The following is a 17113-nucleotide window of genomic DNA, read 5'->3' as shown; positions in this document are numbered from 1 at the left end:
TTAGTAATGCTTTCTAAGCCCCATTTAACTTCACGTTTCAGGATGTCTGGCTCGAGGTCAGTGATTATACCGTCGTGGTTGTCAAGGACATCGAGGTCTTTCCTGTATAGTTGTTCTGTGTATTCTTGCCATCATTTCCTAATCTCTTCTGTGTTAGGTCCCTACCGTTTTTGTCCTTTATCATGGCCATCTTTGCATGGAACGCTCCCTTGATTTCTCCAATTTTCTTGAAGAGATCTTTAGTCCTTCTCATTCTATTGTTTTCCTCTATTTGCATTGTTCATTCAGGAAGGCCTCCTTATCTCTCCTTGCTGTTCTCTGGAAATCTGCATTCAGTTGGATAAATCTTTCCTTTTTGCCTTTGCCTTTCGCTTTCCTTCTTTCCTCTTCTATTTGTAAAGCCTCATCAGACAGCCACTTTGCTTTCTTGCATTTCTTTTTCTTTGGGATGGTGGTGATTGCTGCCTCCTGTACAATGTCACGAACCTCCGTCCATAGTTCTTCAGGCACTCTATCTATAGTCCCTTGAATCTATTCATCACCTCTACTGTATATTCATCAGGAATGCAATCTAGGTCAAACCTGAATGGCCTAGTGGTTTTCCCAATTTTCTTCAGTTTAAGTCTGAATTTTGCAATGAGTAGCTCATGATCTGAGCCACAGTCAGCTCCAGGTCTTGTTTTTACTGACTGGATAGAGCTTCTCCATCTTTGACTGCAAATTATATAGTCAGTCTGATTTCGGTGTTGCCCATCTGGTGATGTCCATATGTAGAGTCGTCTCTTCGGTTGTTGGAAAAGGGTGTTCGCTATGACCGCTATGACCAAGTGTGATCCACTGGAGAAGGAAATGGCAACCCACTCCAGTATCTTTGCCAAGAAAACCCCATGGACAGTATCAAAAGAAGTATAATATGAAGATTTAAATGTGTCCAATTTTTTCCACAATTTGCTATAATGTATATAATGTATATGAAGATGATGTATAGTATTCTCTCCATTGTCTTCAATGTTACAAAGTTTAACTTGATTTCCAAATGTGCTGTTAGTCCTGTTGTAACAGTATGACAAGACTCCAGTGCTTCTGGAAATATTATATCACTAATCCCCCCTTGCCAATTCTTGCAAGTCCCCATCTTATTCTTTCTAGCAATGAAATGGTTGAATGGTCCCATGTTAATGAAAAGCAGCACAACAGCATCAGTCAGAAAGTACCTGGGGCACCTCTAGTTATACAGAAAATATTTAGTTTTCAGTTGCCCCTATACCCCCCCCCCAAAAAAAAAAAAAACCAAAAGAGCACTGCATATATACAATCATCAACGGTTCTCATTTGGCTGGGTGAAAGCAAGTGTTTACTCACAGAGTTTAAACTGCTACCTGCACATCAAGCATGCCATAGGGCAATCAACTCTGTAGTGTAGCTAAGCTGAAAATGGAAACTTCAGACTCCAGTAGTGCAATCCTAATCAGGATTTAGCAATGGGACTTACTCCCAGGAAAGGGTTCATTGGATCACACTGCACATTTCAAGTTTCTGTTTTGCAGGAATATGGGGCATTTAGCCTCATATTATTCCTATTGGGGAACATGGGAAATTAAGTGTAAGCTACTGTGAACTCCCATCTTTTCCCATACAAGAGTTGCAAACAAGGCCTTTGTGTATGAAGAGCTGCTTGTCCTTTTTCAAAGGCTGGAAACAGCAGCATGGTTCTATAAAACCCAATGTTCTGAAATTGATTCCCTGGGGAAAACTTTTCTATGGCACTGTAGTTGTAGAGAAGGTAAGGAGCAAGCCATTTTTTGCCCTCCTGTCCAGCTCCTTAGAGCATTTTCTCTTTGGGGCTGCATTTCAGAGTGTTTGGGGGTTCAAGAACCATCTTGCTGTTTCTCACTGGGGAAACAGCAAGGCAGCTGTTCTAAACCCCAAAGATCTGCAGGTCAGTCCTACAAATGGAGATCTGTAACTCATGCCCCACAGTGAAGCTTCCATATTTTGCTAAATTTAAGGGCTCCCAACAACCTGCAACGTTTTGCTGCTTGTGTGTGTGAAATCAAAATTCAGAGTATTGTACAATGGAAGGATGACATGTTTGTTCACTCAGAACTTCACCTTTTAATGCAACAGAAAACAACTCAATACATATTGCGAGAAACAGAGCTGATAAAAGTTACCGTTGCCCTGTAGCGTTTCCTATTTAACTGCATTAACCAAAATATTAAGTCTTTGACAGTGCAGTGCTATACAGAATCACTCTACTCTAGAGTAGGCCCATTGAATAATGCCATCACTTGTATAGCCACTGAATAGGTTTATGTAACTAATGCAAGGGTGAACCAATACCGAGAAATAGAAATCTAAAACCATTTTAGACAAGTCACACATGGTCTTATATCAAATTCTAAAACTGAAGCTCCTTACATTGGCTGAATGTATTATGGTGTGCTCTCAAAGCAGCTGTGCTAATCCTTGGCTTTTCTTGTTATAGGGTGGTAGACATGTGGACTATGTTGCTGATCAGGTTGTCAATAAGCTCCTGGAAGTGGTGAAGAAGAAAAACAAAGCTGGCGTTGGAGTGAAGCCCTTTCAGGTGCAAGGCCCAAATCTTATTGATTATAACTGTTCACAATTTTTTATGCCACTTGCTTATGCAAACATAGGGTTGGATCCAGTCTAAATTTTCCAATGGCAGGATGGAACTTGGCTGCCTCCCTCCTCCCACTGCAGCCCACGTGTTCTCCCAGGACTGCTGTTCCTGGGGGTTAGGGGGCCCTGAGGAATGGGGAGTCGGCAGGTGTTGCCAATTAGGTCTGGATCCAACTCACTGGTTTCTTTGTCCTTTATTTTACTACAGTTTTAAAGATTGCCTTGCTGCCAAAGTTCTTAATTCTGTGGTGTGAAAGTGCATTTGGGACTTAATTTGCACCATCTAACTATCTGTGCATAGCCTATAATTCTAAATGTGGATTAACCAATATGACATCCTTTAACTTGAGGATGACGCTTGTGAAGGGATACAGAGATGGGTGTGTCTCTCGCTTATCAAATAATTGGGAATGTTGCTGTCTGTATTGGGTGCATCTTTTTCAAACCCCTCAAATTCTTCATCTTGTACCCTTATTGTAGTCCAGGAGTCCTGCTTTCCTTTGCATCTTTATAAAGGAATGGGGGCTGTGGCTCAGTGGTTAACTAGATGATTTGCAGTAGGTTGGATAGGGCTGAGCTAAATGGAGCTATGATGTGATCACAGCTTCATGTGTCAGGTGCACTGGTAGAGTACATGGTTTGCATGCACAAGGTCCTAGGCTATTCCATCTAAAACAGTAGTAGGTGTTTAGAAAGAATTCCTTTTGCCTAAAATCCTAGCAAGCTGCTGCTAGTCATAATACACAGTTCTGTACTAAATGAAGCAAGAGATAATGGAGCTTCTTATATATTTTGTTCTAACACATCTTGCTTGTTACCCTCCACCCAGTCACTTCTTGGCAGATGTGTACATGCTTTTGCTGGAACACAGTCTTGGTAGACATGCTTTGTTCATAATCCAGAAGTTTATTTATTAAACATCGTGGTTAGCATCCCACCAAATGGTAAATGTCTGAGTGAGCAGCTGTATTGTACTTTTGCAGTTGGGGAGGGATGAGATAAAATAAATAAGATTATCAAATAACCTAAATGTTTTGCAGTCTGTAACAACTCCTGCGTTTATTCTAGGTGAAGAGCCATATCTGGGTCTTCATAAATGCCCTGATTGAAAATCCAACTTTTGACTCGCAAACAAAGGAGAATATGACGCTTCAAGCAAAGAGCTTTGGCTCTACGTGCAAGCTGAGTGAAAAGTTTATCAAGGGGGTATGTGCTGTAAGGGGCATCGGGGGTGTGGGGGCTAGGGATGACTTTCACTCATAGCTTGGGTGCAGAGTAGATTCTGACTGAAGCAGCAGACAAATGCAGCCAGATGGCATGCTTCAGGCTTGTTTCTATAGACAACGCTTTGCATTCTAGGTAGTTGGTTGCGGCATAGTGGAGAGCATCCTGAACTGGGTGAGCTTCAAAGCTCAGACACAGCTCAACAAGAAGTGTTCATCTGTGAAACACACTAGGATCAAAGGAATTCCTAAACTGGACGATGCCAACGATGCTGGTATGTTGTACTCTGGCCAAACCTATAAATACCTCACGGGTTGCTCCATTGGAAGAGTTACAGAGTTGGCGAGAGGATGGATGTGGCATTCTTGCTTTGTGTACGCTGCACCCTGACCTCAAGGGCTGAGAGCAACTGAATCATGCTCCTTTGATGCTCACCTCTTGCTAATTGTGCCCCACCAGAAGGTGAGGAAAAATTAGGGATGTGTGTTTGGCATTTCCGAGCAGAATTAATACCCGAATCATGCTTTTTTGGCATGATTCAGGCATTAGTTAAGCTTGATCAGATTAATAAGAGAATCCTGAATTAATTTGGGACTCCTGAATTTTTCAGGTCCATTATACTATATGGGGCAATTATAGGCAATGGCAGATCTTCTAGGGTATATTCAGTGGGATAGGGGGGGGGGTTGATGTAGAGGCACCAAATTTGCAGTGTAGCTGCTGGAGCCTCTCCCCAAAAGAACCCCCAAGTTTCAAAGTGATTGGATCAGGGGGTCTAATTTTGTGGGCACCCAAATGTTTCCAATGGTGGGGTGGGGGAAGCAAGGCAGGCATTCAACAAGCCCAGCAGATTCTCCTAGAGGATCTCTGCAATAGAAAGTAAAGTGTGGGGAGGGGGCATGTTTGCAAGGCTAACAGCAGAACTAGTGCCAAAACCCAACAGGACTAAGGTCAGATCTGAGAATCTCCATTGTTTCCAGTGGTGAAAAAAAGCAAGCCCAGCAGATATTCCCAGAGAGTCTCTGCAGTAGAAAGTGAGGTATGGGGAGAGGGTGTGTTTGCAAGGCCAGCAGCAGAACCAGTGCAACTCTGGCAATGCCAAAACCCAACAGATTCGACCTCTGCAGCTACACTGCAAAGTTGGTGCCTCTGCCTTAAATCCCCCTCCTCCCGCCCGCTGAATATACCCTAGGAGATTTGCCATTGACTCTAATGGCGCCAGAGGGTATAATGGAATACTGATATTGGAATTCAGGTTTTTGAGGCAATACTGAATTTTTAAGGGTCCAAAACCCCCAAATCTGAAAAACACTGAATTTTTTTTTCCTTGCAGAAAATGTGCTTTTGATACTCTGACCTTGGTGTGGCCACTCTCAGTGTATTCTGCTAAATGGAGCAGTCAGTTTTTAAGGTGCATTTATCTTTCCAGGGAGTAAGAACTCCGCCAACTGTACTCTTATTCTGACGGAAGGAGACTCGGCCAAAACACTTGCTGTTTCTGGTCTTGGAATTGTGGGCAGGGACAAATACGGAGTATTTCCCCTGCGTGGCAAAATGCTCAATGTCCGGGAAGCTTCTCACAAACAGGTCAGTTGGAACAAGTTTGGGAAACCACTATGCTGTGTCTTGTCAAGGACTTGGCTTTAGGTACTCGAGAAGCCTGGTTCTCTCCCCCCCCCCCCCCCCCACCCACAAACCAAACATTTTTATTATAACAAACTTACAGCATATAGCAGGTAGGGCAGTATAACATGTTACAATATACAAAGCTGTAATAATATTTCAAAAAGAACAACATATAACTTTAGCTACAACATTTAAATATCTATTATAAATTCAATATTTATTTACCAAAGGTTTAAGTTGTCAATTATCTTTGGTATTTCTTGTTGTGTTAAATACTGTAAAATAGGAAAACATATTGAAATAAAATTCCATAGTTTTGAGTGCCAGTTTTGTCTAGTTGGGCTTATTTTGTTTTTCCACTGTAGTGCAACAGCATTTTTGGCCGCTGATAAGAAAATAGGTACTCTTTGAGCAGGCTTTGGGTTGAGAAGTCTGTTTAAACGGCCGGCAAGTGAACGTGCATTACATATTTTGCAGCAAAGCTGACATGAAATGAAAATGAGACCCTTGGCAATTTGCCTTGTTGACTCTAGAATCGGCACAAGCATAAGAACGTCAGAAGAGCCCTGCTGAATCAAACCAATAGTCCATCTAGTCCAGCGTCCTGTCTCACACAGTGGCCATCCAGTTCTTCTGGAGGGCCAACAACAGGGCATAGAGGCTGAGGCCTTTCCTGATGCTGCCTCGTGGCTCTGGGATTCAGAGGACTAGGGTCTCTGAGTGTGGAGGTTCCCCTCAGCCACCTTAGCTTAGTAGCCATTGATAGACTTATCCTCCATGAATCTATTTAATCCTTTTTTAAAGCTGTTTATTCCTGTGGCCAGCACTACTGCTGCATTCAGCTTATGGGGTGCTATCAGGGTTGTGAGGCACCTGCAGGAACACATCCAGCCTGCGCTAAAAGCACTGCACTGGCTGCCTATAGCGTACTGAATTCGGTTCAAGGTGCTGGTACTTAACCTTTAAAGCCCTTTATGGCCAGGGACCCACATACCTAAAGGACCACCTTTCCCCATATGTTCCCCAGTGAGCCACTGTGATTGGGTACTCAAATTCTACTGGTCCTCCCAGGTCCTGGAGAATCCAGGCTTGCAGCAACAAGGGCCGGGGCCTTCTCAGTGGCAACTCCATACTGATGGAATGAGCTCCCGGAAGACATCAGGGCCCTGCGGGACCTTTTACAGTTCCACAGGTCCTGTAAAACCAAGTTCTTCCACCAGACATTTGACTAAGGAGCCGCCACAACCATTTGAGGCCCTGACCCCAATACCGTCAATATCTTAACACCAACAGTATCCTTAACATCATTGAATAGCCTGTGCCTTGCTGACATGATCCAGACCATGTGCTAATTGATTGTGGACTCCCGCCATGTTGTATGCCATTGCTAGCACTTTATGTATTGTTTTTAGATTTAATTTATTGTAATTTTAACTGAGAAACTGTTTTATCAGTAATAATGTTGTGAGCTGCCCTGCGCCTGCTGCAGCGGGGAGGGCAGGATAGAAGCCAAATAAATAAATAAGTCTATTTATTTCAAAGTGCTATAGAATGAATTAAGCAATTTGAGCAGTAATATATGTTCCAAGCGAGACACAAGGATGGTGAGGGAAGAGCTTTAAAGTTAGCTGGTGATGGGTGTCTATGTGGAAGGGGAGTGGGGGGATGCAGGGTATGTTCAGCATAACAGTATCTCAGCAAGATGGGTAGCTGTTAGTCTTAAGTCTGCAGCAGGAGAAAAGAGCAAGAGTTCAGTAGCACCTGAAAGAGTAACAAAATTTGTGGCAGGGTAGGAGCTTTCGTGAGTTACTGCTCAGTAAGAAGTGAGCAGTAACTCACAAAAGCTTGTCCCCTGCCACAAATTTTGTTATTCTTTAAGGTGCTACTGGACTCTTGCTCTTTGTTACTGCATCTGAGAGTGAAATTCCTGTCTTTTCAGATAATGGAAAATGCTGAAATTAACAACCTCATCAAGATTGTTGGTCTGCAGTATAAGAAGAACTATGATGACCCAGAATCGCTTAAGACCCTGCGGTATGGAAAGATAATGATCATGACAGATCAGGTTAGTCTTTTCTTACCGGGAAAGGGTTCCTCACATTCTGTTGGCAACAGCAGTACCAGGAGCCTAGCAGCTCTTATTAGTGCTTCCTGATCACTTCAGAGTGTTGCCATGGTCCAAATTAAACTTGGAACTGAAGACAATAAGTAACAATATATTTATACCTGAAATATATACCTGGAGTAATACACCCTTGGTATATGTGCAAGGAAGCTTTTTCTGTCATCAGGTTTCGAGTACAACTGGGAAGTCCTGTCAGCTTCTAAATGTTCAGCTGAGCAGAGTGTGTTGCTCTTCAGTTTTCAATAATGTTTTTGGGGTCTTTAAAAAGCTGGCTAAAAACTTTTCAAGAGGAATAACATTGCCTGAGGAACTGTCCTGTTGTACATCAGTCAGGGTACCTACTGATGGCTTAGGAGCTGTCCAGGCAGTTTACTTGGAATTGCTGAGAGATTTAGTGTAATGATCAGAGTTCTTTTCTCCATGGGATAGGTGGGCTGGTGAAGCTTTTCATTAGATGTGAGAGGCATTTGGACTTACAAAATAAAACCAGAGTCCAGTAGCACCTTAAAGACTGTAACAGTATTTACTGCAGCATAAGCTTTTGTGAGCCAGAGCTCACTTCATTAGGTAGTTTGTGTACACCCATTTGGTTGTTGCTTATAATGTTCACATCAGAAAGGGGTGGGATGGAGTGGGGAGAAATGTTACAAAGATGTAGCCCATGTGTGCCTTGATTTCCTGCTGCAAAGGCAGGATGGACACTTTTACCCTGAGCAGCTGGTGGCTGTTGTAAATAAAGGGGGGTAGCCCTGGCTTCATGATGGGATAGGTCTGCCCATTAGTGGCAGACAGAACAGCTGTTCCTCATGTGGCAACGGGGTGCATCCGAGCTTGCTGCTGCTCTGGGAATCAAAAGTAATGCCTCTTTAAAGTTTGTTTTAAATGGGAGGTAGGCCCAGCCTCGAGTCTACTAACTCTTAGAAATATCAGCCTTTTAAAGGGGCATTATTTCCAACAGGCATCTTCTCAGTTGAAAGGAAGATGGTCTGTATACTAGTTAAGGAACCAAAAGACTGGAGTGTGTGCTCCTGGATTTCTTCATAATGGCAGGACTTCTTCCCTTCAAGGGAGAATAACTGATACCTTGAAACTAATTCATGTCGCAGAGCTAACTGAAAGAAGGGAAATTCTGCTTGTTTTAAAACTGCCAGTCTGTGGATGAGGGCCAAGTAGTTAAAATTTTTAAAATCTTAAGTATTCCTGTGGCTCTGCTGATGCTGCATGGTTTATCCTAGATGTTGTTCTGCGCTCTATGGCAGATAGTGCAAATAGTTTTCCAGCGCCTACACTTGCAAGCCAGTGTAGTGGAACGACATCCAAAATTAGCAGGGAGCCATTGTTGGGAAGGCCTCAATCCACCGCTGCACTTAAACCATTCCAGATTATGTCAGTCTAACCTTTTGAAAATTCCTTAATATTGTTCTGTCTTACTAAGAATGTGGCAGTAAGCATCCTGAAACTGGTTGAACTAATAGATGAAGCAAGGTGATGACAGCTAACCCATTGTAGACATTGTTCTGCATTGGTGTTACCTGCTTTCCCTTTTAGCTGGGGAGCTAATGTCTTATGAATCAATTTTGCATAGCGCTTATATGGAAAAGAGCTTTGAAATCATTGTTTGCCTTCGCAATAGTTTTTATTTTTTAATGTTACTGTTGTTCCATCTGAGGTTGTGGGAGGTGTCCTTTATCCAAGCCACTTCAGCGACTCAGTGGCTGAAGTTAGGTCCAAGGCTGTCACTAGGGCAGACTGACATCATCAGCTTGCTTATTGTGTCATAGCATAATGCGAGTGCTAGGGCAACTACGGCAAGGATGTGGAGGTGCCGTAGGAGCAAGCACTGGCTAGTTTTCAAGCCCTTTTAGGCTTGTTCTCTGAAAGGCTGTGACCTCCTGGCATTTGGTAGACATGCTTGCTGCTCTCTTCAGAGCCCCAATGGGTCATATCTGTCTTCTGAAAATATTTTAGGATCAAGATGGCTCCCATATCAAAGGCTTGTTGATTAACTTCATACACCACAACTGGCCTTCTCTACTAAAGCACCGCTTCCTAGAAGAATTCATTACTCCCATTGTAAAGGTGAGCTTCTTTTCTTTCTGGGGTAATGCTGAGCAAGTGAGATATGCTGCTTGAGCTCCATTTTAATACTTAACTGCTCAAAATGTTTCAGTTTGACTTTGGTCTTCATAGGCTTCCAAGAATAAAGAAGAGATTGCTTTCTATAGCATCCCTGAATTTGATGAGTGGAAAACCAGTGTTCCGAACTACAAAACCTGGAAAATCAAGTACTACAAAGGTTTGTCTTAAAAGCCCGTGCAGTAGTGCCAAATGAGCCAAGTAAGAGCTAGTTCATTGTTTAAAATAGTTATGTTTAAGACTGTAATAGGACTGTTTGTAATATACCCCGCTTGGAATCACCAGGGAGACTGGTGAATCGTTGTTGAGGGAACAAATATGGCTCCTTATACATTCTGGAGTGAGAGAATGTTGTCTCTGTCCCAGTTGCTATGTTGTACTTAAATGAAAGGACCTTGAACTTAGCCTTAGCAGGCCTGAGGGTCCATTCAAAGTGCCCTCAGCACTACTTTCTGGCATGCCATCCGAAAATGTCAAGGGCATGCAGAGTGCTTTACTTAGCAGCTGCTCTGTCATCTATTGAATTTTGAGAGAGTTATCATCAGAGGCCTAATTTGAGCATATTTTAGAGACCCTACAAGCCCTCTAGAAAAGAGTAGGATTTTTGGTCGCATGGTGTTGGTAACTACGTCCAGATGGCTACACTTCAGTGCTGGGCAGTTCGGGCAGGGCTTAACATGAAGGCCGTTGTGTCTGCAAAGGCAGCTCCATCAGAAAGTGGCAGCAGCGCTACAGGGGCTGCAGAGCCTTATTGGGGGCGTCAGAAGGAGGTCTGATAGGTGACCTCATCACTCTAGGTCCATAAATTGTCTTGGTGCTGTACCTGGACCCAGCCTGTGTTCTGGAGCTGTGGCAGAGGTTACTGTAGAGTAGATCTGCAGCTGTGCTAAGCAAAATGACCTCATGTGCTGCTCTTCAGTATGCATGGCTGGGGCTGCTTCCTTCGTAGTAGTTTATGGCACTGTCTTGGAATCTGAGTAAGAGATGCATGCTATTTAGTAACTTCAGATGTTTGTGCATAAGTCTTCTTAATGCTGATTAAGCAAATATATCCCCCTCCCCTTTTTGCTGTGGCTTTTTTTAGGGGTAGTTATTTCTCCATGTAAAGGGTATTTGAATTTCTATGGAAACTGGACCACCTAAGTCCATGGAAAATACAATGAAAAGCTTGATTAAACTGGTTGTGCTGGTTTATCTAGACATCTCATTCTGGCATCTGTCCTTATTTCCATAGGTCTGGGGACCAGCACATCAAAAGAGGCGAAAGAGTACTTTGCAGAGATGGCAAGGCATCGGATACCTTTCAAATACTCTGGACCTGAAGATGATGCTGCGATCTCCCTGGTAGTGCAACAGTTTGTGATTGCTCTTAGAAAGTACTTGTACATGAATCATTTGGAGTTTTTCTAACTGTCCTACCAGAGCCTCTGTTTCAGGTGAAGGCGATTTGGCACACCTTGGGGAACGATGTTCTGGCATGGTATAGCCCTCAATTGTGTGCATTTGAAATGTGGTACAAGCCCTGTGATCCATTGCTATATGTTTGTGCTTTGATTGGTTTGCAATATAGAGATGCCCTATGAGCGCCAGAACATTCCAGGATGCCTCTGCATGCTTCTATAATGTGGAATTTTCTGTGCTGTTTTATATTAAGTTACCTACCTGCTATGGGGCACACCTAACAGTAGTGCTTAGATCTGAAATGGGTTGTCTAATTTTAAGGCAGTCTAAATTCATGGAAAACGTAGGAATCTGAAATTAGATGAAATTGCTGCCATTTGACGTTGTCAGTGACATACAATGACTGTCTTTTGAACAAGGGACATATTGTACTTTGTTAACTTTATGCCCGTGATTGTTCAGGTAAAGTGAGGACTCGGAAAGAAAGCTCACGCTGGTCTCTAAAAGTGGCTTTGATATTCTAGGCCTTTAGCAAAAAGAAAGTGGACGACCGAAAGGAATGGTTGACCAACTTCATGGAGGATCGAAGGCAGCGGAAGCTGCAAGGCCTGCCAGAGGTAAGTGCTTCTGGAATAGAAAGTTTCAGCAAGGCAGGATTTTCATTCTCTCTAGAAGGGACCACATTCAGCCTGTGCTGAAAGCGCTGCACTGGTTGCCAATAGCGTACCGGATTCGCTTCAAAGTGCTGGTTCTTACATATAAAGCCCTATATGGCCAGGGTCCAGCCTACCTGAGGGACCGCCTTTCCCCGTATGTTCCCCCAAGAGCACTACGGTCAGGGGCCCAAATTCTGTTAGCCATCCCGGGCCCCAAGGATACCAAACTAGCTGCTACTAGGACCAGGGCTTTTTCGGTGGCGGCTCCTACCTGGTGGAATGAGCTCCCAGGGGAGATCCGGGCCCTGCGGGATCTTATGCAGTTCCGCAGGGCCGGCAGGACGGACCTCTTCCGCCAGGCCTTGGAGTAGGAGCCGCCGCCCCTACTATACCACCACCGCCATGGTTTGGATGAGACCCTGAGGAAACATCTTAATATTGAGCCGTAGAAAGTGCCACTCCGAACTTCGGACCTACGATCTGCCATCTCTGGAATTATGAAAGTTATTGAGCACCATGTTTTAATTCAGGATGTTTTTTTAAATTGTATTATATGTTTTAAATTATTATGTTTTATTATGGCAAGGTTTTGCCTTGCCCCTGTAAGCCGCCCTGAGCCTATTGGGGAGGGCGGGGTATAAATGCGAAAAATAAATAAATAAATAAATAAATAAATGTTCAGATAGGATTATTGTGAACCGTATGTGTGAATGAAGTTCCAGCTGTTTGTCCAGGAAGTAACATCCTTACAAAATGGGGAAATAGAGCCTTTCCAGTGATCATTGTAGGCTCAGTGGTAAGCAATGCCTGAATGTTTTTAGAATGTATGTTAATTGTAGGAGTCTATTCAAGGATTGGGCTGATAGTGACTTAGTAAACATGTAGGGAGGTGGAGGCCGGCTTTGTGATCTGGTCAAGTATTAGATGAGGAATAAATGGGGGCCTGTGAAACTTGCAGAGGGGAATCACCACTGCTGAGCCCAGTGTGGAGCCACGAACTGTATGGTTGCCAATTGGCAATGACCCTGCCCCTTTGCAGAGGTGCCACCAGCTCTGGAGCCCTGTCAGCCCAAGTAGTGGGAAGGAAGGGCGCACCCAGGTGAGCATCACTAGCCCTCTGGCCACAGCTGCTGAAGGTCACCCCCCACACACAGAGACACTGCCCATGTGCACCCACGGCAAGGGGATCTGGCCACCTTTTCCTCCCAGCATGGCTCTTGGGCTGCGCGGCCACTGCCAGCCCAATGGGGAGCCCAGGGCTGGGCCGCCACCAGGCCATGTGCAGCTCCTGGGCTACGTGGCCTCCACCACTGGGACCAACACAGAGCCCTGCCGCCGCTGAACTACTTTAGGTGACGTTCGTGCGTGTGCAGTTCAGCGTTTGCAAACAGGGAAATCTAAGCACTCACACTGGTAGGTTAGGGCAGGCAGGGGGAGCAAGCTATGGGAAATGTCAATAGAAGAAAGCATAACAATTTAAACTGCTTTGTCGTGCAGGAGTATTTATATGGGAAAGCAACCAGTTCTCTGACGTACAATAGCTTCATCAACAAGGAACTTATTCTGTTTTCCAACATGGACAATGAACGATCCATTCCTTCCCTGGTTGATGGTAAGTTTTGTATTATAGACTCCTAATTCTAAATCAACCTTTCCTGTAAGGAAAAGGTTTTCTACCAATAAACAGTTCTGGCCAAAATGGAGCAAGTGCTTTAGGAAATGTCTTAACACTTATAAAAACCAGTTGTTGCGATAAGAGGTGGACTGCTGTTGGCATTTAGCCGATGACAAGTTCAGTAATATTTCACTGTTGTACTGTGGGAGTAATGTGATGGATTGTGGGGTTGACTTCCTTTAATGCATTTTGGGCATAGATTCCATATTCATCATGATTTTTTCTGACTCTTCTGGCCCTGTACACTTATGGAGAGACCTTGGGTCTTTAGGCTTCTCTGGCATTTTGACTCCTAGCCAAGGAGCAACATGCTCAGTGAAGACACTTTCTTTCCCAGGAGGAGGGGTTAACCCATTGTTTCTTGCCAATGCCATGCTGTAGTGGTATCTTGGTGGTGGTAGGTTTCTGAGCACATTGACATTAAAGACAATTGACTCGGCTGTCAAGATGGTAACCCAGTTTAGCAGTTAAGCCCACAGGGATCTTGCCTATTGCGTTAATAATAGTACTTTTTATAGACATAACCTGGAGGTGCTAGTTAAGGAAAAAAGAAAGCTTACGGCTGACTTAAGCAACCTGTTGATCACTCCCATCAGGACTGAAACCAGGTCAGAGGAAAGTTATGTTCACCTGCTTCAAAAGAAATGACAAACGGGAGGTGAAGGTTGCCCAGTTGGCGGGATCAGTAGCAGAGATGTCTGCTTATCATCATGGAGAGGTAAGTAAAACCAGGGTAGGGACTGAGCCCTCCCCCCAGCAGCAAGTAATAGCAGCAAAACTTCTGGGCGGGGCTAGTGCTTGTGTTCTCATGATCCCAAGCAGGACTGCCTTCCCTGTAGTATTAATATTCCAATAAATCAAATTCTGTGAGTTTTGTGCAGGACATACACAGCTTGAAAGTTTATGTGTCACCTTATTCTCTGTTGGTGGTGTAATGCAAAATAGCCTCCATTTTTTGTCTGCTTGCAGTGGCTTGACCAAACTTTAGTCAAAGAGGATTCTGGGTTCTTGGTAGGCCTGGAATGTGCTATCTAACTATGCTGCTGTAAATCTTAGGGTCCTAGAGGCGCCTGCAAGTCTCTTAGTGCCTCTTAGTTCCCCTTTAAGACTTGCATGGCTCTGATAACGGGAGAATTAATGACCTTCACTCCCATGGCTGTACCAGCTGCAAACCCTTAGCAGTGTGGCCTTGGCGGCCATTAATTCATTAGCAACATTCCCAACTGATTGCACCTGTGATGGGAGGAGGGAGTCGGGTTATCTTCTAAAAATAACTTTCGATTCCCCAGAACTGAAAAACAAGTATTATGGGATATTCTGGTTACCTTAGTTACTGGCACCTGTGACATCACTTTGGTAGGGTTGTGAGTGGCTACCCGGCCGGAGCCCCTCGTGACCCCCCTTTTCTATAAGAACCTATGCCTTTGGTAACCAGTGTGGATTCTTTGGGTATTTTGGCCAAGCCTGGTCAATACTCAAAGCAACCCGCCATAATGCCTTGAATATGTGGATTTACCATCTTGAGGGAAGATGCTGTGTGGACTTATACTTTGGGTCTATGGACTATTTGCCTCTTTGGAATCTGTACGGGTAAAACCCTATGTGCTTGCTGCTTGTAAGTATAGCTAGGCTGGTTATGCTTAGATTTGTTGTTTTGTTTCCTCACTACCTATGTCTCGTGTTTTATTAACTTTGCACAATTTATTTAAATAAAGAAACTATATTTTTTACTGTGTCTGGGTTACTTGGCCTCAAGAGTTTTCAAAGCCTAAATCCTTTGTCTAAGACTGCTTGGTTGTCCTACTACCAATTTGTGTTCTTGCCCAGCCCTGCTGTGGAGACGGCAGAGTTTGGTTTGTGAACTGTGTTCCTGTGTTAAGACTGAAGTTTTCTAGTCACTTTGCTCCAGTCTAGTTGGGAACTAAAAAGTGACTTGGTGGCAGATACCGTTTAGTAAATTCCTGTGCTTTGTGTCCCTTGCTTTAGCAGCCTTGGGTTCTGGAGAGGACCCCTGGTTGCTACAGGTGGTCCTTCATCCTCTGACCAGTGACTGAAGGCCACTCCCATATAGAACTGGTTGTTCTTTCTGGAAGAGATGGGGAAGCAGGCTTCCAACGGCTATTGGTTGTCTTGTTCAGGCTAATCTTTCCCTTGCTGAAAATTTCCTTACTGCTCTCTTTGACTTGGCTTCCTGCTTCTGCCACATCTTCACTGGTTACCTTGTAGGCCTGTGCCACTCCTTTGGGGGTGTCGTTTTCTTTGGAGACCTGGTTGTGCTTTTCAGGTTTTGTGTGGGTTTTGTTTCAGGCCTCCCTGATGATGACTATTATCAACTTGGCTCAAAACTTTGTGGGTAGCAACAACTTGAACCTGCTCCAGCCCATTGGTCAGTTTGGCACCAGGCTGCACGGTGGGAAAGACTCTGCCAGCCCTCGATACATCTTCACAATGCTCAGGTTGGTAGCAGTCCCTTGTCCAGACAGCCTCCTTTTGGATGGTGGTTGTGGGGAGTTGGTAATGCAGCTGAACAGCTACAGAAGTGGCTTAAATGATCCTGCCGGGCCTGCGTTTGTGTTCTGGTTTTGTTTTGTTTTGTTCAATTTTTTTAATTTTTCCATCATAAACAGACAAATGGGAAATAGGATCATTACAGCTTTAAGACCTTCTTGTCTCTAATTCCTTACAGAGATTTCAAAACTATTCCAGTATTCTTGTCAATCCAGTTATATAATTTCACCCAAGTATTTTGAGAGGCGCCATCTTCTCTATCACGAAGCTTTTGAGTTAAACTGTCCAATTCGGCCACTTCCAGAACTTTTGTTATAAAGTCCCATTTATGTGGTAGTTCTGCTTTCTTCCATTGCTTAGCCATCGTCATCCTTGCCACAGTTACCAGATGTAGAAGAAGATATTTATCATTTTTCTTTAAATTGTCTGGTAATACATTTAACAGAAAGATTTCCAGATCTAAAGCTATCTGGCCGCCCAATACTTGCATTATAATCCTACTAGAAATAATGCCCGTTGCGGGAATAAATACAACAGGATCTAGAAAGAGGCTCTGGGAGAGTGCTCTGGTTTTGGGCAAACAGTGTCAGTTTCCTGTGGCGACCTCAGCAGGGTTTAATGACAGAGTCCACTGTTTTCTCCAGAGGGACTGATCTCTGCTACCTGAAGAGCATTTGTATGTTTGAGTTATCTGTAGCCCTCACCTGGAGAGTGGTAACCATTGTTACCCATTCTCCTCTCCCCTATGAGGTATGTTATGCAACTGAAAATTCCAACTGCCTTGCGGGGGGGGGGGGTTTGAGGTGTGGAATGGACTGAAGTCCAATCAGCTTCCATATGCAAAAGACCAGGTTGTCGCAGCAGTTGTGGTGTGGGCAGGACCCGGGCTTTGCCTTCTGATTGGTGGCGATATATGCTGAGGAGCAGTGCCATCAGCCATACACTAAGGGAGTGCATTTTAGAATTAGAACTTTGGCACCCACTATTCAATTATATATAAGGAGAGATGTACCTCTCTCCAATATTTCTTTACTTCTTCACAGGTCCACCAAGTGTGGTAAAAAGAGCCCACTTTAGAATTACATTTCCAGCATTTATTACTAGTACCAGGATAGA

The 17113-nt window shown here is 44.0% G+C and overlaps 1 protein-coding gene across 1 annotated transcript in view; it reads left to right on the top strand.

Annotated features, from left to right (window-relative positions):
* Positions 1-15945, top strand: part of TOP2A (topoisomerase (DNA) II alpha) — a gene marked incomplete at its 3' end in the record, with an annotated part of 41479 nt that extends 25534 nt beyond the window's left edge. Inside the window, exons 13-24 of the mRNA XM_015422580.1 lie at positions 2489-2590; positions 3715-3852; positions 4006-4144; positions 5300-5457; positions 7436-7561; positions 9590-9700; positions 9812-9917; positions 10992-11101; positions 11683-11775; positions 13312-13426; positions 14086-14207; positions 15797-15945. Of these exons, the coding sequence (XP_015278066.1) occupies positions 2489-2590; positions 3715-3852; positions 4006-4144; positions 5300-5457; positions 7436-7561; positions 9590-9700; positions 9812-9917; positions 10992-11101; positions 11683-11775; positions 13312-13426; positions 14086-14207; positions 15797-15945 (1469 nt within the window). The remainder of the gene's footprint in view (positions 1-2488; positions 2591-3714; positions 3853-4005; positions 4145-5299; positions 5458-7435; positions 7562-9589; positions 9701-9811; positions 9918-10991; positions 11102-11682; positions 11776-13311; positions 13427-14085; positions 14208-15796) is intronic.
* Between the last annotated feature and the right edge of the window lie 1168 nt (positions 15946-17113).

The sequence above is a fragment of the Gekko japonicus genome, unplaced genomic scaffold (genome assembly GCF_001447785.1).
Source record: "Gekko japonicus isolate JY-2015 unplaced genomic scaffold, Gekko_japonicus_V1.1 scaffold1613, whole genome shotgun sequence".
NCBI lineage: Eukaryota > Metazoa > Chordata > Lepidosauria > Squamata > Gekkonidae > Gekko > Gekko japonicus.
The sequence above is the reverse complement of the archived record's forward strand: the minus strand, read 5'-3'. Positions and strand labels throughout refer to the sequence as shown.